The sequence below is a fragment of the Felis catus genome, chromosome B3 (genome assembly GCF_018350175.1).
Source record: "Felis catus isolate Fca126 chromosome B3, F.catus_Fca126_mat1.0, whole genome shotgun sequence".
NCBI classification, from domain to species: Eukaryota; Metazoa; Chordata; class Mammalia; order Carnivora; family Felidae; genus Felis; species Felis catus.
In genome coordinates, this window is record NC_058373.1 from 5332337 (window position 1) to 5352268 (window position 19932).

At 43.2% G+C, this 19932-nt stretch overlaps 1 protein-coding gene and 1 pseudogene across 5 annotated transcripts in view; both read left to right on the forward strand.

The window, feature by feature from the left end:
- BLM (BLM RecQ like helicase) overlaps nucleotides 1–19932 on the forward strand; it is an 89384-nt gene that overhangs the window by 48150 nt on the left and 21302 nt on the right. For all 5 annotated transcript variants that reach the window (XM_045058760.1, XM_019831839.3, XM_023254891.2 and 2 more), the window contains 3 exons: nucleotides 9182–9288; nucleotides 10660–10820; nucleotides 18090–18285. In XM_045058760.1, the coding sequence (XP_044914695.1) occupies nucleotides 9182–9288; nucleotides 10660–10820; nucleotides 18090–18285 (464 nt within the window). The remainder of the gene's footprint in view (nucleotides 1–9181; nucleotides 9289–10659; nucleotides 10821–18089; nucleotides 18286–19932) is intronic.
- Nucleotides 14579–17688, forward strand: LOC102900947 (annotated as a pseudogene).

The window sequence follows — 19932 nt, forward strand, 5'->3', positions numbered from 1 at the left end:
GTACCGAGCTTTAAAATCCTGGTGCACAGATTGCACTCGATGTCAATTAGATCAGAATTTGGGGGGCTGGGAACCTTTATGTTTTTAAAAATCCCCAAGTGATTCCAGCGCTCAGCACAATTTGGGAACCAAGGCCCTCGGGCTTTTCTTTACTTACTGAAATTAAAACTATCCTAAATACCTATTTTGGAAATAGGGACAAAGTATGTACTGTACCTGTTAATAATTTATGGGATCTGTTATCGTCCTGGTAGCGAATTATCTTTGATTTATCTAATTTCGGCTCCTGCGTATTCTAGAGTATACATCAGGAAATAATCGGATGACCCTGCTTTGTCATTTTCCTGAAGTCCCAGGATGTTGAAAACAGTCCAGAAACTGTGTATTTGACAACGTTTATACTTTGTTTTCATCTCAACAGCAAAGTGCTTCTTTTAGCCACCAAATCCATAATCACTGGTAATGGAAACCACTGTAAACATTATCTCCACATATATAGGTTGTACTGGATCGTCTCGTACCTCTGTGTGAGTTTGTGGACAGGTGCATTCTCTGATAGGCTCATTCACTCAGCAAGTATTTACTTAACAGCTGTTGTGTGCCAAGGTTAAAATATTTTTCCCTTCTAGCTTACTGGTGGGTGCTTTGAGTTTGAAGAATGCATGAAGGAATGACTAGTATATTGGGGTGAATATTTAAAAGCACCTCTTTTGTTCCTTTGGAAATAAAGACAGTAAGCTGGCTCTGTCAACACTGTCATCAGTAAAAGCAGCATTTCTCAGCAGGTTATGAGAAGAACCGAAAGGCCATGTGGAGGGTGTGAGGGGTCAGGAGAGGAAGAGAGCTGTAAGGACCTTTGCAGATTAAACTGGCATTCTTGAGCACACAGATCTTAGAGTCCTCCAAATTTTGTGTGTGAAGTCACAAATTTGGAATGGAAGGTTTTCATTTAATCTCACTTGCGAGAAGGATGTTTGTGTAGAATTTGCGGGACGGGGAGATTTTGCTTCCGTAATTAATATGCATTACATTATTTTAGGTGTCATACTTCAGGTTCTAGTGAATAACTTACATGCTAGAGATTTGCTTCTTTAAGTACTACATTTATCTGTGAAAGCTTTTTTTTTTTAATAGGCAAATGTTTTTAGCTTTTTTTCCATCAATTTATACCAGATACAGCCTACCATTCTTCTAGGCTAGTAATATTAATTGCTAAATCCATGTAACTAACATTGTGTAAATTCAATTCACTTTTTGAGTAACTTTTTGTAAGTATAGAATTTGTCATTTTTGTTTGAATAAACATTGCACATATGTATTTAGAGACAGACACCTTTAATATCTTTTCCTAGTTTTGTGGGGAGATCAGCCTAGAAAAGCAATAGATTGTACATTTCCTGAGTCTAGCATGTGGTGCCCTGTGCATAATTGGCACTCAGTAAGAATGAATAAATGGAACATATGGAGGAATTTTGGTAAATGTGGGTAAAATATGAAAATTTGGGCAAGTCTGTTGATTCCTTAATATATTTGGTACTTCTATATTTAGGAGGGTTTAAATCTCTTAGTGGAAGTAAAAGATTTTTAACAAACACTTTCTGGTACATTTTTTCCTGATCTTTTTTGCCAGTAGGCCCCTTGTTTGGATTAAATTTACCCAACTGCTGCTGCGTCACGGCCCTGCTGAAGGCAGGTGTCCCCAGAGGTGGGGTCATGGCCCCCATGCTCTTCTCCTACTGCTAGTCTGTGGTAATCTTCTTCCTCTTTGGGAAATACAAGCGTGGATAATAAAATAGACTTTATTCCTTTTCCTTAGGACCTTAAAATGTAAACTGAGAAAGAGAAGAGAGACAGCCATGTATGGACAGTAGATACAACAATAATATTAGAATACAACAATAATAACAGCTAATAGTCACATATGTAGCCTATACAATGTGCCAGTTACTGTTCTTGACATTTTATGTGTATTGATTCATTTACCCACACAAAAGGCCTTTGAGGTAAGTTCTCCTGTTTTCCTCACTTTGTGGATGAGGAAACTGAGGCACATGGAAATTAAATAATTTAAACAAGGTCATATGCCTCACAACTGTGGGAGTGAAGAGACTTCAACCCAAACAATCTGGTTTTAGAGCCCTTGAAATACTTTCTAATAAATTGCAGAGTGAAGTAAGTGGTAATTAGAGATGTAAATTATGACTGCAGGAACTCAGGAAGGCAAGATTGATGATAACCCAGAATAACAACTCCTTGTTAATGAGGCGGGGGTCAGATAGGGTTTCATATAAAGGAGGAGGGCTTTGTAGGATGAGTAGTCTTTTTTGTAAGCAGCTGTAGTGAGATATAGTTTACATACCTTGAAATTCACCTATTTAAAGCAAGCAATTCTATGATTTTTTTTAGTTTACACACAGGGTTGTGCATCCCGACCGCTATCTAATTTTAGAACGTTTTTGTCTCCCTTGAAAGAAACTCCATACCCATCAGCAGTCAGTTCCCACTTTCTCCCATCTCCCCAGCCCTAGACAACCACTAATCTGCTTTGTGTATTTATAGGTTTTTGCCTCTGCTGGACATTTCATATACATAGAATTTTACAAAACATGGCCTCTTGTGACTGGCCTCTTTCATTAAGTGTAATGTTTTCAAGGTCCATCCATGTTGTAGCGTATATCAGTACTTCATTCTTCTTTATTGACAAAAAAATGTTCCAGCGTATGGGTACTCTACATCTTACGTATTCATTTATCACGTGATGGATATTTGGGCTGTTTCCACGTCTTGGCTGTTAGGAAAACTGTTACGAGCGTCTGTGTCTGAGCTGTTGTGTGGACACGCGCTTCCATTTCTCTTGGACGTATATCAAGCAGGGAATCGTTGGGTCACATGGTAACTCTTTTGTTTTACTTTTTGAAGAGCTGCCAGATCGTTTTCCAAAGCGGCTGCACCACGTTACATTAACTTCAGTGTGTGTGTGGGGGGGGGGGGTGCAGTTTCCCCCCACCTTCCCCTTCCCCATCCATGTCACCATGTGTCTTTTCAATGATACCCATCCTACTGGGTGTGAAGTGGTGACATTTTAACAGGTGGAGAGTGAGAATTCAGGGCTGAAGTTCCTGGCATCAGAGTCCAGATCAGATCCAGGGAGCGGTGAATCATCTGTAGGATAAGTGGAGCAACCCAGAGAAGGGCCAACCCCGGGAAGGAGGCTTGATCCCGTATCGTGGGGGGGCCTTGGCGTTTTGTGATGCCGAAGCGTGTGGACTTTATCCTGTGGACAGCTCGACCTGGGAAGTGGTGACCTGAATCTGATGGTAGAACGATGACCCTGGCAGTGGAACAGATGATGGAACAGAGGAACAAGAGATCAGAGGCAGGACGGCCCGTAGGAACCCCACCGTAGCGTTCTAGGAGAGAGGGGACGGTGGTGGAAACAGGGGAAGAGGACGGAGGGGACAGGGTCAAGGGAAAGCACAGTTGCATCCGTAAGACTGGCAACCAGTGGCGTAAGAAAGGTGAACAGTGGAAATTTATGTTAGTTTCTGGTACCATTGACCACGGACATGCAGGAGAGGGGGTGGAGGGATGGGATGGGTGGTGAATGTGATTTTTAGATCTGTGGTGTGGGGGGTGTTCAAGGGGTAGTAGAGACGGCCACGTCCTCAGTCTTCATACTTTCTCTGGTCATAATGTGCTTCCTGAAAGAATTGGAAAACTGTACCCCTTGTATATTTCTAACCAGACACCAAAAATGTTTCAACACGAGTTTTAAATAAAGAGAATGAGGTCTATCGTAAATAACATTTTTCAATAAAATTGTTACCTAGCCATTTTAAATGTATCCAGTAGAATATAAATATAATAGCAATTTTATACCTACTTTCACTCACAAAACACATTAAAATGTTTAATTTTACACGTCTTTAAAAATATCTTTAACAGATAATTTTACATCTTTCCTCTTCCTCTTTGAATTCATATTTCTCTTCAGTTTTCCTCACAGATTTTTATCCTAAGGTGATATATTTTTCTGCATGAAGTCTTGTTTATCATACCTATAAGAAAAATATGTATACAAATATATGCATATAAATGAAAAGTTGCTTTTAAATTTCCCATACTAAAATTTTCTTCCAGATTGAATTATTATAATGATTAGTTATATATAACTGATCAGAATAGACATTTTTTCAATTAGCTGATACATCTGTGGATGAATCGACTCCGTCCATATTTCTTGTTTTCGTAGATGTAAGCAGTGAGAACTGTTACTCACGTAAACTTGTAGATGGGAATGGAAAGCATTTTATTTTAGCAGCGACACTCAATTATTTGAGTTTTTTCTGACGTATATGCCAAAATTACATAATGATCTGTCATCAAAAATTATTTTTTATGATCTGTCAGCTGACAACTCAACTAGGTCCTTTAAATTTTGTGAGAAGCAAAGACCTGTAAACTCTCTGACTGGCAAAATAAGTCAGATCATTACTCACTTTACTTTTTCTGGGAAACATACTATAAAAAAGTTTTACCAAGATTTATCTAATGACCATTGCATGTTGTTGTTCCTCCTTCACTTAAATGAGTCTTGTATCCAATATATTCGGAAGAGTTGGGGAAGTCAAAACGCTGTTAGTTTCAGTAGGCCTTTTCTAATACATTTTGACGTGTGTTTTTATTGTATGATACATTTTTAAATAACAGCCTTGTGAGAACTTTGTGGCTGCCAGTTAGCTCTTTCAGATACCGGGACATGACCCTGGAACGTAATTGGCCAAGCCAGTGTTCATTGCCAAACCAATCACCTGCATTAAAGTTATTTCCATTTATTTAAAGGGAAGAGTCTGTCTTTGTTTCTCAGTTCACATGAACTATTTAGTGCACATTCCCATGACAACTATCTCAGCTTCAAAAGCAACTAGAGCTTGAGCACAAATTGATTCCATTTCCCGACACATCACTTAAAATGACAGGAGTTTGATACCCTGGACCTAATCATAGTTACCATGTTAATGTCAGTTGATATCAGTACTCCCTCAGTGAAGATACAATGGAATCTCAAGCTTTTTTTAAAAAAAGTAAAATCTTTATTGAGATACAGTCAGGGTGCCTGGCTGGCTCAGTTGGTGGAGTATGTGACCCTGTGTCCTCCAGGTCATGAGTTTGAGCCCCACATTGAGCAGAGCCTACTTAGAAAATAAAAATAGATAATTGACACATCATAAAATTCACCCATTTAAAGGCTAGAATTTGGTAGGGTTTTGGTATTTTCACAGAGGTGTGCAACCACCCCCCATATCTAAGTGTAGAACATTTCTGTCACCCCAAAAAAGGAAGCTAGTGCTCATCAGCAGTCACTTCCCATTCTTCCCATCTCGCGTGTCCATCATCTCCCCCCGAGCGGTGTTTTCAAGGCTCATCCATGTTGCCACGTATATCAGGACTTCGTTCCTTTTTATGGCTGAATGATCTGTCGTGTGGGCATTCCACATTCACTTACGTATTCTTTAGTTGATGGGAATGGTCTCTAACTGAATATTTGGAAATTCCAAACATCCCATTTTCCAACAGGCCAATAAGACAAACTCGAGGAGAGTGTTAACATTTTCATCAGAGCACATGGTGCACCTGCTGCATTTAGTCAAGTGGCCCATGTGCTGGACTTGGGCAGTCCTTTTGCAGTAGAGATTCTTGTTTTGGTTTTGAGTTTGAGGTCTGCAACTTTATTTCCTCATCTCATGTCACTTTATTACTTTTAGTAATTTGACTAAGTTAATTAGTTAACCATTTCTAAGTTTTTTTCAATTATGTCACAGGTTTTTAAACTTTTTCAGATTACGTGCCAGTTTCTGATCACTGCTTTATTGAGAGGTAGTCCATGTATCATACAACTCTCCCATTTAAAGTGCACAATTGAGTGGTTTTTAGTATACTCAGAGTTGTGCAGCCATGACCACAATCAATTTTAGAACGTTTTCATCACCCTGCACAAAAACCCACGTCCATTAGTACTCACCCGTCTCCCCCTCACAGCCCCCTCAGCCCATGGCAACCACTAACCCACCTTCTGTTTATAGACTTGTCTATTTGGGGATATCTCCTATAAATGGGATCATGTGATCTGTGGTCTTTTGCGAGTGGTTTCTTTTACTTAGCACAATGTTTTCAGAGTTTATTGTTGAGTAATACTGTTTTTTGTCTGGGTACGGCACATTTTCTTCATCTGTTGGTGAATACTGGTGGTGTTTCCATTTGGGGCTATTACAGATCGCTCTGTTCACATACAGGTTTTTGTGTGGCCCTGTTTTCATTTCTCTTGGGTCTGTACCCAGGAGTGGAATTGCCCAGTTGTACGGTATCCCTGATTTTCACCTTTTGAAGAACTGCCAGACTTTTCCAAACATCCCCACCGGCAGCATAAGTTGTCTCTTTTTTGACCCCGAGCTCCTTTTTTTTTTTTTAAATACATAACCATTGTTGTGCAGTTACAGGTTACAGTGTAGGTAACAAGACACTTCCTGACGGTAGTCATGATGTCAGCGTCATGCTGGTGGGGGGGCTCCTGCACCATTCCCAGCCTGCGCCCAGAGTAACTCAAATAAGTTTTAACATTATCTACATCATGGGTACTCCCGGGCCGTTCTTTTTATGCCATCATTTTATCAGGACTGTGGTTTCCTTTGCTGTGGCAGTGATTATAAATAATTGACTGAGAACGATCAAAACAGTCCATGGATGAGGCAGTCTTTTGCCTCCTGCCTCCACCCCGCCCCCGCTGTGATCCACTACCCACCCGTTCTTTGGCCATTTCAAGCACTAGAAGGGAGGACTCCGTGCTCTGTGCACGTGAACAGCCTAAGAGGCAGGTTCAAAGTGCCGGTTAGCAGCAGTCTTGCAAGGCTCCCAGAGTGCTGCATCCTGTGACAGCAGCCAAGGGCGCTACGCTTTACTCCCAACACAAATATGGAAAGCCCTCACAAGACATGAAGCCCTACCAAGGGTTTCTGGTACTTTGATTAAAGAAAATTTCACCTACACACCCGCACTACATTCAGTTTGCTCCGTGTGGTGTCCTGGAGGTTTTTACCGCCAGACCAGTGCACGGCCGTGAAGTTCAGGACAGGTGAAGAGCAGGGTTGGTTGGTTGGTCGGTTTTTACAAAGTGAGAGGACGGCCGCGTAAAGGGGGCAGGCGGGGCCGGGGTAACGCGCAGGGTGTCTCGGCCACAGGAGTGTCCTCAGATCAGTCTTCTCGGGAGACAGTCCACGTGCAAATGGAGGACCCGCAAACTGACTCGCTTGCGGTTGTTGTCTTTCCTGATGTACCTTTAGAAGATCTTTGTGAAGTTGGGGTACGCGTACCCCTGTTTCAGACCACTGGTTGAGAAAGAAGTTGGACGGCGGTTTAGAAGTGTGAGGAGGAGCCTGAGTCGGGGCGGGTAGGGCCGACGCTCAGTGCTGCTTAAATAAAGAAGGCGATGCGGGGAGGAGGGAAGAGGCCCCCACTGCAGGAGCAAGCGTAGGAAGCAGAGAAGGAGACAGAGAAACTCGAGGGCTCAGCGGGGAGGGAGCAAGCCCGTGGACCTGAAACGGTCGGTGCCAGTGGAGGCTTTCAGGGACGATGCCGACGACACGGAGTGACAGAGGGGCCGGAGAGTGAGGTCTGAAGGAGACCAGCGCACCCCCTGCAGGCAGCCCCACTGCTCCCTGGCCGTCTTACCTGCAGGGCGGTCCCGTGAGGAACGCGGCTGCCCCCCCACATGGAAGTCATTCGTTCGTCCGTCCTAAAACCAAAGAAGTTGATCCTTTGGAGCCTGGGTTAGTGGGGGAGTCCCTGCAGGGCCCGGGACCCCATAACAATCCCCTCACCTTTCTTTAGTTTTAAAAGTTTAGGGGCCCCTGGGTGGCTTGGTTGGTTGGGCGTCCGACTTCAGCTCAGGTCATGATCTCAGGGTCCGTGAGTTCGAGCCCCGCGTCGGGCTGTGTGCTGACAGCTCGGAGCCTGGAGCCTGTTTCGGATTCTGTGTCTCCCTCTCTCTGCTCCTCCCCAGTTCATGCTCTGTCTCTCTCTGTCTCAAAAATAAATAAAAGTTAAAAAAAATAAATAAATAAAAAATAAAAGCTTACATACGGGGGGTGCCTGGGTGGCTCAGTCGGTTAAGCGTCTGACTTCAGCTCAGGTCATGATCTCACGGTTTGTGGGTTCAAGCCCCGCGTCGGGCTCTGTGCTGACAGCTCAGAGCCTGGAGCTGCTTCGGGTTCTGTGTCTCCCTCTTTCTGCCCTTCCCCCACTCTCACTTTGTGTCACTCTGTCTCTCAAAAATAAAAAAATAAAATTTAAAAGCTTAGATAAAGCAATCTTAGTAGCATGGTAATGGCAAAAGCCAGAATGGAGGTGACGGGAATTGAAATTGGATGTGTGGTCAATTGGTTGGGGGCGTGAGTGTCTTCTGAGAAATTTGCCACTGGCGGGCAAGGCAGAGGTGAGGTGCCACCCGCAGGGGAGCGCAGGGACAAGAGAAGCTTCTGCCGTTGGGGGTATTGGTGGCCCTAGAACATACTCAGAGACAAAGGGGAAGAATTGGCAGAAGGGCCTGAAATACAAGAGCAGAGAGAATGGAGAAAAGCCCCCTGAGGAAGCAGGAGGGAGGAGGCAGGTGAGCCAGCAGAGAAAGGGGGCACATGTGTGTCAGAATCAGCCCATGCCCTTTGGGGCGCAGAGCACAGGGCAGCAATCCGTGATCCGGAGGGCTTTGGCTCCCGCTGCTGCCCTGCAATCAGCTCTTTATGTCCACCATCAAATTTTGGGAACATTGGCGGCCTAAAGTGTGTGTTTTCTCTGTGATTTTTCAGTTTTATCCACCTCTGCTTGTAATTGACCTCGTCTTAGGGACCGGGCTCCTGACTCACCTGTCCTCTCTACGTGTTATCTTCCACAGCCCTCCTGATTCCTTGTCATCTCGTCCCACAGACATTTGTTCCCTATCACCGTTCCCTCCGCAAACACTTAACCTGACTTCCCCTTGAGCGTCGTGTGACGCAAGCTGCCAGGGACCGTCATCCGCTTCAGGTGGCTTGATCATTAGGTTCGCATTGTGGAAAATCAGTGTTTGATGTATAAGTGAGTAAAACTATATTTTCTCTTAATAACAAAATTTTCTCTTTGGGGCTTCTAGGTTTAGCATGAGCTTTAACAGACATAATCTGAAATACTACGTGTTACCGAAAAAACCCAAAAAGGTGGCATTTGATTGCTTAGAGTGGATCAGAAAGCATCACCCACGTGAGTACATGTGACGAATTATGTCTAGAAGTAATAAGTAAATATTGTGGTATTGGTACCACGATAGAATGTGTGTGTGCATGTTAAACATCACTTTTCCCATGACAGTAGCACTAACTAGCTATTTATAGAACAGCAAATCACAACTGCCTCACTGCTGGAAATTGTAAAATCCCATTTGGTTTGATAACAATAAACCCTAAGAAGTATATGAGATGACCCCCCCACACACACACCCGTGCTATAGTTCGTGGTTTCGGCATCTCTCCTCTGGCCCCTGTCGGTACGGATTCTAGCAGTCTCTGTGTTAGGGGCTTCTCCCGAGGGTCTGCCTCGGAGTTCTGTTACCTAAGATGAGAGATTGCGAAACTCGTGGTAGTTTTCCACGTAACCCCCCTGCTCCTTTCCCAGAGAGAATTGTTCTTGGTGACCGCCTCTAGTTCGTGTTTTTAAAATTAGTGTATGTGTTTGTTTGAGCAAATCAGACCGTGCAGAGAGGTGGACCAAGAAGTCGTCTGTGATTTCCCTTCCAGACCCCCTTGTCCCGGGTGGCGAATATAGATAGCATGTTTTTGTCTGCACCTTTGGCTCTGCCACGGAGAGAGGGCTTTTTCTTTAACGCCTCTCATTTTGTGGTTTTCAAAACGACACATAGAATACGTGCTCCTTGAAGAAACCAAGAAAGCAACAAAAAGAAAGAAGCAAAAGACAAGAGTCACCTCAAGACAAGTCGCCGGGACCATCCGGGGTTTACTTCCCTCCAGCAGTTGTTTGTGTGTGTTTCTTTCCATTAGCGTACTGTGTGTGCACTTTTTCTACCCTTAACCCGCTCTGTACCTTGAACATCGTCAGGGTTCTTCAGAAAGCTTAGAAACCACTTAATAATTACGGTATAGTTTTTTTCATGATGTCCTTTCTTAATTAATCCCCTAATGGTGGCCATTGAAGTTTTTCTAATTTTCAAAAGTAGAAACAAAACTTTTGGCAGAAGCCGTGGTACCCCTTTCTTTCCTAGATGAGTTTCATAGAAGGAACGGGGTCAAAAGGCAGAAGCATTTCTAAGGCTGATGCACATTGCCTCACGCTTTCCACAATGTTCGTGGAAGGGTGCCTTCCCGCTGCATGGCCAGTGTGAAACAGAGCCCGGGCTTCCTCCAGGCCCACCTAAGGAGTCATCTGGGGGCAGAACGGAAGGTCCCATCCTGTCTTCTCCAGTGCGTGTGAATTCGTCACTTGAATCACTCTACGTCTGTGACCACCCTCTACGCTAGCAATACCCTGGAGGTCTGCTCGTGGTGCACATATTTCTATGAACACAATGAAAATTGTGTTGTTATTTACGATAAAAGCTCTGTTTTGGTTTCTCGGCAGATGACTCTGGGATCATCTACTGCCTCTCCAGGCGAGAATGCGACACAATGGCTGACACTTTACAGAAGGATGGTCTCGCTGCTCTTGCTTATCACGCCGGCCTCAGCGATTCTGCCAGGGATGAAGTACAGCACAAGTGGATTAATCAGGATGGTTGCCAGGTAACATTTTCTATAATAAACAAATCAAGGAAATGATCTTTTATAGGACATGAGCAAACGTGCACACACAGGATGAAAATTGTTTTTACTTTAAAGACAGTAAACATCGGGGCGCCCGGGCAGCTCAGTTGGTTAAGCATCCAGCTCTTGATCTCAGCTCGGGTCATGATCTCATGGTTCGTGAGGTCGAGCCCCGCATCGGGCTCCTTGCTGACAGTGTGGAGCCTGTTTGGGATTCTCTGCCTGTCTCTCTCTCTGCCCCTCCCCCTGCTCATGCTCTCTTTCCCTCTCTCTTTCAAAATAAATAAACATAACTAAATAAAAAATAAATAAATACCATAAACATCAAAAGAAGACTGAAATTTAAAAACATCTTTTTGAGACTTCCAAAGTTGCTTTTTCTTAAATAAAAAAAATTTTTTTATTCAGCTATAATTCGCCCTTTCAGAGTTTACAAGTCAGTGGTTTTTAGTATATTCACAAGGTTATGCAACCACCACCACTGTCTAATTCCAGAGTGTTTCATCATCCCCAAAATAAACTCCATACCCATTAGCAGCCACTCCCCATTCCACCAACCCCCCAGCCCCTGGCAACCACTAACCTAACCACTGCTAGTCTGTCTCTATAGGTTTTCCTGTTCTGGACATTTCACGCGAGTGAAATCATACAGTATGTGTTCTTTTGTGACTGATTTATTTAGCATAGTGTTTTTAAGATTTATCCACATTGCAGCATGTATCCGTACGTTATTTCTTTTGTGGCCAGGTAGCTTCCATGGTAGGGATATAGCCCAGTTTGTCATCCATCCATCAGTTGGTAGACATTTGGTTGCACCCACTTTTTGGCTATTGGCACATAATGTAATGCTTCTGTGAACATCTGTGTACGTGTTTTTGTGTGAACACGTTTTCAGTTCTCTCGGGTGGGTACCTAGGAACGGAATTGCTTAGTCATACGGTAACTCTACGTTTAGCTTTTTGAGGAACTACCAAACTGTTTCCAAAGCAGCTACAGAATTTTACACTTTGAGCAGCAACGTGTGAGGTTCCAGTGTCTCTGCCTTCTTATTATTACCCATTATTGTCTTTTTTACTGTATCCATCCTAGGGGATGTGAAGTGGCATCTCATTGTGATTTTAATTTGCATTTCCATAATAACTAATGGTGTTGAGATTTCTGAGATGACAGATTTGTCACCCAAGTGGATCAAGAGGAAGACAACTAAGAACACTCTAGGCATCTCCTATAGCAGCAGGTGCCAGCCTTGGATAGATCTTTCTCAGTAACATCGATGACTTTGAGGAAAACAACTAAATAACTTTTTTAGCCTATGAAGTTTTCAGGTCACAAAAAGGGAAATTACCCTGAAGATTTAGAGGAAAAACATCTCTCAAAAGTATTTTCTAACGGAAAACAGAAGAAATCTTAGAGTATATTAGCCTAGTGTCCTTGGAAAGATGTCAGAAGACTTGACTTATATGAACCAGAAGCACTCTACCATAGGAAGATTACAGGCTGAGATGAAGGCACAAATAAAAATGAAATTTATCCAGATAAGAAAATGCACGAAAGGCAAAACAAATAGAATTATGTATCGGGACACAAATGGTTCAGATCAGTGCAGACATTTGCATCAATGAGGTAGCGAATAACTTGAAAATGTGAAGGAAAGAAAACAGATGAAAATTAGGGGAAAAAAGGAAAATGGTATTTGTTGGTGTCAGGGCATCTGCCTAAGAATAATCAGGGTGTCCAAGAAGGAAATCAGTATAGTTGGGATACAGATACAACAGGCAGATGTGTTCTAAATGAGTACATAAGAAATATTTAACAAATTTAAAAGCTTTATTTCCGTGTCACTGGGAGAAAAGGTAAATGTAGACATAGTTCACCGATTAACGAAGAGCTAAAAGAAATTACATTCACCAAGATAAAGAAATAAGATACTCTACAGAAACCAGACAGACCTGAGACTGTTTCACTAAATAACAGAAGCAGGACACGCGGTCTTCAGAATCAGAGAAGGGAAGCCTGGGACTGAAGAATTTCACAGCCAGCTCATTGTCACGTGTGTTGAACACAACTGAAGGGCACTTTCAGATTGTGAAGTCCAGAAAGTGGATCACTGCCTTATCGTCAGTGAAGTAATCACAGATGCCAGTCCTCCCTAACTTGTATATTTCACCAAAATTCCAGTGGGTTTTCTTTTTTTTTTTTTTTTAATTCCTTTGATAAACTTTTTCTAAAGTTTGCCTGGAACAATATCCCAGTTTAAATAACCGAAGGAATTTGGCAAGAAAAGGAAAACACGTGAACACTGGCTTTGCAGTACATCACAGACACATCAGTGACACAGAAATCCAGAATTCACCTGGAAAATGTGTAAAAATAGCGTGTGGCAAGGAAGGCACTGAAAAATTAAAAAAGGAGGGTGATCCAACCAGAGGTACCACTTACCTGCTGGGAGGGATTGTTTTGGATCCTCCTATCAAAATCACAGGTAAGTAAAGCTATTGGTATTTTTAAACGTAGGAGCCCTGGCTGGAAGAGAACCTGAGCTTAAAAAGAGCTCAAAAGGAAGGAATTGATAGAAATGATTAAAAACCTAAATACCTAAACACTTGTGCATTGGTGAGCAAAATTAAAGGCAACAGCAAACTGGGGAAATAATGTCTTCGGCAAATAAAACATCCCATAGAGCGTGTAAAACTTTGATAAAGACATGAATCTCAAATAGCAAATTGCCCCACGCTATCAAGAGACATCGAAAAGGAGCTGAGGGTGCTTGGGTGGCTCAGTCCGGTAAGCATCCGACTCTTGACTTCGGCTCAAATCACGATCTCGTGATTCCCAGGTTCGAGCCCTGCATCCGGCTCTGTACTGACAGTGAGGAGCCTGCTTGGGATTCTCTCTCTCCTTCCTCTCTCTCTGCCCCTCCCTCACTCACACACGCACTCTCTCAATAAATAAATAAACTTAAGTTTTTTTAATAAAAAATGAAAAAAGGAGCCAGCAAAGTCTAAGCACAAATGTATTCCAAAGTGCAACTTTGCTAATTATTAAATCCAAATTTAAAAACAGTGAGCGACCATTTTCAAGTCTGGTATTAGCAGACTTCTGTTAACTGTTGGGGTTGATGCTGTAAGAGGCAATGTCCTACAGTGCTCCTGAGAGCCTTTCTGGAAAAGAATACTGTAGACTGTACAAGAGCCTCAGATCTGAAATATGGGCATGGAATTTACATGGCTGTTTTTTTACATTTTTTTTTGTTGTTTTTTAATTGAAGTATAGCTGACAGACAATATTATATTACTTTCAGTTCAGCACAGTGGTTCGACAATTGTACTTACCACTTCTCACCATACAAGATTATTGCAATGTTGTTAACTGTATGATAGTGTTATATAAACAGCCTAAATGTCCTGAGAGAGTGACTGGGTACATTATAGAGCATTCCTGACATTGAAAATGGTTTGTGAAGAATTTCATAATGATTTGAAAATGTTCAAATGTCAACGATGGAAAAACGTAGGGACAAATAGAATCCAGAAGTGTGAGATCTCAACCATAAAAAAGAAAATTGAAGGACACCTGGGTGGCTCAGTCAGTTAAGCATCTGACTCCAGCTCAGGTCATGATCTCACAGTTTGTGGGTTTGAGCCCCACATCGGGCTGTGTGCTGACAGCTCAGAGCCTGGAGCCTGCTTGGGATTCTCTGTCTCCCTCTCTCTGCCCCTCCCTCGCTCACTCACACTCACTCTCTCTCTCAAAAGTAAATAAGCATTTTTTTTTATTAAAAAAAAAAGAAAAGAAAATTAAATAGAAAAATAGATGAGAAAAAAGCCAAATATTTTCAAGTTCTTTAAATCTCTACGTATAGTATAAATATTCCACAGTACACATGCATACAGATAACGTATTTGTATATATGTACATAAAACACTTTGATCAAAAATATGGTTTTAAAAAATTGGTGAGTTTTTGTTTGTTTTCAGACTAGCTAATCCTTACCATCCAGGTATAATAATACAGTCACTGGACAACCTTGATCTTGTTAGATTTGTGAGATAGAATAAAAACTTCATTGTTTTTCTTCACAAAGAAATTATTATAGTCTGGCGTTTTAAGAGCAACACAGAAATAAAGAAGGAAGTAACAGCTCGACTAAGCCAGTTTTCCCAGTGACAAGGCTAAAGGCTTTCAGGGGAAGTTGGCTTCAGGGTCACCTCCCTGGGAGCCTGCAGACTGCCCCTGGCCCACCCCTCGACCTCAGGAGACCTTGACCTTGGGAGACTTGCCCTTGGGAGCCCCCCTACTTGTGGGACCGCCGCAGGCCATGCCCTGTGGGCCTGTGGGCTGCCACCCCACTCTGCACAGCCTCCCCACCTGCTCTCAGCCACTAGAGGCTCCAGCAGACTTTCTCTCTCCAAGGACATTTCCTTCGATAAAAGTGCCATAAATCTGGGGGGACGACTAGCCTGTAGTTCAGGCACAGCCGTCACCAGTGTGGACAAACACGCCCGTTTGCTGTCAGCCTACTCCACCGCGTGCTGTTCCTCTCCTTGGTGCCCAGTGACCGAAATCATGTCATCGGCCTCAGTCTGGCTACCAGGTAGTTTGGTTGCTTTTGAAATACTGGTCTCGCAGCTTTATTTGTATAATATAATTTTGCCTGGAGATGTAATGTTTTTGGGTTAATAAGCCCTAAATTTGCAACTGCCATGGTTATTCTTAAAAATGGTTTTTTTACTAAAAATCAATTTATGAAGCTCCTGAAGTTCAACTGTCACCTTGGTTTTCCTAAGTAATTTGCATCAGCCACGATGCATGGTCTCCAGTCTTTTTCTTTCCCCCTAATATAAGCAACTGTCAGACTTTTACTGTGAGTTCCAATAAAAATTTCACAAGTTTTTACTTTGAAATCAGCTGTTGAGGAAAAGAAGCTGGTGTGTGATTGATCAGCTGCTCCCACTAGGGAAAAACAGATGGTAAACACGGGCACAGGTGACATTGCCACGGTTCCTGAAGCATCAGAGGCACTGGCAGTGGTCATCACCCTGGAGCTCCTGAGCGACCCGATCATGACCATGACCTCGGTGCTATGGCTGTGTGGGCAGTGCCCCTCATACCTCCATATCAAAAACATAAGAGAGGGGCACCTGGGTGGTTCAATTGGGTAAGCATCTGACTTCAGCTCAGGTCAGGATCTCACGGCTCGTGGGTTGGAGCCCCGCATTGGGCTCTACACTGTCAGCTTAGAGCCTGGAGCCTGCTTCGGATTCTGTGTCTCCCTCCATCTCTGCCCCTCCCCCGCTTTTCTGTCGCTCTCAAAAATAAACATTAAAAAAATTTAAAAAAAAAAAATAAGAGAACTAGATGTGGCAGCACGTTCGGAGGTTAGTGACTGCTCTTGAGTCTGGCCCCTTACGTGACAATACCAAATACATGAGAAAGTGCCTGCCACCCCACCACACGAGCCTCTCTTTACCTTTTTGGGTCTCAGTAGTAATTGCAAATTATCAATATGAAGATCTCACATTAGTCATGCAAAATAATGGGACCAACTTAAGAAACTAGATTGTTGTTATGTATTTTTTTAAGTGGTCTGCCAGAGTTGGGAGGCAGTAACCAACCCCTGGGTTACTTTGAGTTAGGGTCGCTGCTTTTGGTGTAGAAGAAGGGAACTGCCAGTGTGCCAACCTTTTGGAGAAGTGGTCGGGGTTGAGGACAGTCCTCGAGTGGAAGAGAAGGAGGTGCCTTGCACAAATAAAGAGCGACGGTGAGGATAAATATTTGGATCATGTCGAGGTGAGCTTCCTGTTGCCCAAGCTAACTAGCAAAAAAGAAGTAGACCAAGCAATAAAAAGTACTGCAGAGAAGGCGTTGGTTCAGGTTTGGGAGAGATGAGGATCCTGTCTGTCTGCAGCCAGATGATATTCCTTCTGAGACGTCTTCTGACCTGAGTAGAATGGCTGCCATGTATCTGGTAGATGTGGACCGAACTCCCGTTTACACGCACTATTTTGACATCAGTTATATTCCATCTACTGTGTTCTTCTTCGATGGGCAGCACATGAAAGTGAATTAGGGGTCTCCTGATCACACTAAGTTTGTGGGAAGTTTCAAAACCAAGCAAGACTTCATAGATGTGGTTGAAGTAATTTATCGAGGAGCAGTGAGGGGAAAGCTTATTGTCCAAAGTCTTACTGATCCCAAGAATATTCCCAAATGTGACCTTCTCTATCAAGACATTTAGCGTATTCACTACTGTCAAAGTTGAAGAAAAAAGCACATCGTGAAACAGTACCTGAACCCAGCTGTGCCATTTTCCTGGGGTCCTTCGGACGTGTGTTTAGCGTCCCAGCGGAGAAGAGTGCTGACTTGGGTAGAAAATACCCCATCCCCAAGTAAAAGACAACGCTGACGACCGCAATGAGCAGGGATGCTTAAATGTCTGTTCCTTGCAAACCCCAGAGCAGTCAAGACGACTGGGGTCACTTTACCCAGCGGGATTTTTTAAAGTTTATATTGTGCTTCTCTTTAGTCCTTAAGATGATACAGAATCCTTCTGAACATTGGCTAGTATTTTTATGTTGATTTTGATACACAAGATAGGAAATCACTTCCCGTAAGAACAGAAGTACTTATGTTTTTACCCTAAAGGTACCCACACACATACCCTCGCCCTCACCTGTTTCTCCACTCATGTATTTGTCTCATGCTCTCCTGTCTCCAGTCCTTATTATCTCAGTTTCTCTTGGAATAAATGATTTTCTACCGATAGAAAAAAGAAGAAAGAAAGGAAAGAAGGAAGGAAGGAAGGAAGGAAGGAAGGAAGGAAGGAAGGAAGGAAGGAAGGAAGGAAGGAAGGAAGGAAAAGAAAAAGAAAAAGAAAAAGAGAGAAAGAAACTAGATAGTTGTATAGAGTGCATTTTATTTTTTTTTAATTTTTTTTTCAACATTTATTTATTTTTGGGACAGAGAGACAGAGTATGAACGGGGGAGGGGCAGAGAGAGAGGGAGACACAGAATCGGAAACAGGCTCCAGGCTCTGAGCCATCAGCCCAGAGCCTGACGCGGGGCTCGAACTCACGGACCGTGAGATCGTGACCTGGCTGAAGTCGGACACTTAACCGACTGCGCCACCCAGGCGCCCCTAGAGTGCATTTTAAAGTAAAATAGAGGATAGAGCTTTTAGAGGCATCTGTGATTAAAATGTGTCTTTAAGTCTGTCATGAGTCTAACAGGCTTTTGCTCTCCCATCAGGTTATCTGTGCAACAATAGCATTCGGAATGGGGATTGACAAACCCGACGTGCGATTTGTGATCCACGCGTCTCTCCCTAAATCCGTGGAGGGTTACTACCAGGAATCGGGCAGAGCGGGGAGAGATGGGGAAATATCTCACTGCCTGCTGTTCTATACCTATCATGATGTGACCAGACTGAAGAGACTCATCTTGAGTAAGTCAAGCCCCGTTGTAGAGACATCCTGTCCTTTTCAGCCTCGTGATAGTAATCTCCTCCTGCTATTGTGGTACTTCTGGTCCAGTTTCCTTCAAATAGTCGTAGAAAACTAGAACTGTTTATGTAGATATGGAAATTTTACTTCAGTTCACTTTTATTGCACAAGTATTACACGCTTGTCATGTAAAACTCAAATGATGCAGGCGTGTGTATATGGACGTGCATGAGGCAGAAAATTTCCAAAGCATGCTTGTATACAGTTCTACTCTAGGAAAGAACCCCAGCTGTTGGTTTCCTTTGTCCTTCCAGATTCAATCTCTGCATGCGTCCTTGCACGTAACACATATTTCAAACACGCAGAATGGTAGAATGGAAGGAGTAACGAACGCTCATGTACCACCAGGTTAAGAAATAAAACCCCCCGTATGTCCCTCTCCTATCTCAACCCCCCACCCACCCCCCATCAGAGATAAGCAGTATTTTGTCTTTGCTGTTTACCCCTGCCAAATGCATGTATTTTGCAATGTGAGTGGGATGTGCCTGTCCTACGTAGACGTACAGTGACCTTACTGTTTTCATTCTACGCTAAGATGTAGCCACGTGTGGTTTGACTACCTAGAATTCCCTAGTACGGTTTATTCCATGTCTACTTAACCAGTCCTCTTTGAATAGAGACCTAGATTATTTCTTGGTTTTCATGTTATCAGCAGTGCAACATCGAGCATTTTTGTACGGGTATCTTTGGGCGTTTGTGCGCTTGTGTACATCCAGACTTAGACTTGCCAGGTCAAAGCAGATACGTATTTTAGAGTTTTGTTATGCCCTTTGCCCGTTTTTCTATTACGTTGTGCTAGTTAAATGTATTTCCTAAGTAAGTTTTCTATTTTGAGACTGCTTTTGAACGGACCCCTCCAGAGATACTACATATGGGATGTGACACTTACCAGGCACCGTGCCAAATACTGTATCACCTTTTTTGCTCATAGTGCCTGGCTTTTGAGGCAGAGTTTGTCCGATGAAAAAAGGGAGCTTCACTAAGGTTTTGTAACTTGCCCCCGGGAGCCCCCATGAGCAGCAGCAGCAGTAGGATGGGGGGCAAGTGGAAGGACAGTGGTAGCGATACTGACAGAGGGCATCGCTTGGCACCCGCTGTATGCTGCCACCTTCACTGCTTGATTATATCCCTTCGCTCAGGCTGCACGACAAGCCTGACAGGTGCTGCCATTTCTCCCCTCATTTCACGGACGAGGACGTGAGACGCGAGCCGGTAAGCGGCAGCGCCCTGTCGGGGCCCAGGTCTGCCTGACCCCCAAAGCCCACGCCCCTTACACTCTATGTAACAAGACGATTCTCAGTGAAAAAATGAAACTTTTAAACTCAGTGTGTCCATGTGTGTTTTGAAACAGAACCTGTATTAAGTTAGGTCCAAACAGTTTAATAAGCATTTAAAGTCTTAAACACTTAGCAACATTTTGGAAAAAAATAGTACTCGTAAACTAGAAAAACAAATTTTATTTTCTTTCTTAACTAACCGCAGTTGCTTGCCAATGGTAAGTATGTGTGCGTCATTCTCAAACCTTGAAATTAGATTAGATGTTGCTACCCTTACTTCCTGTTTCACACGGGTTTTCTGGAGGTACTTGT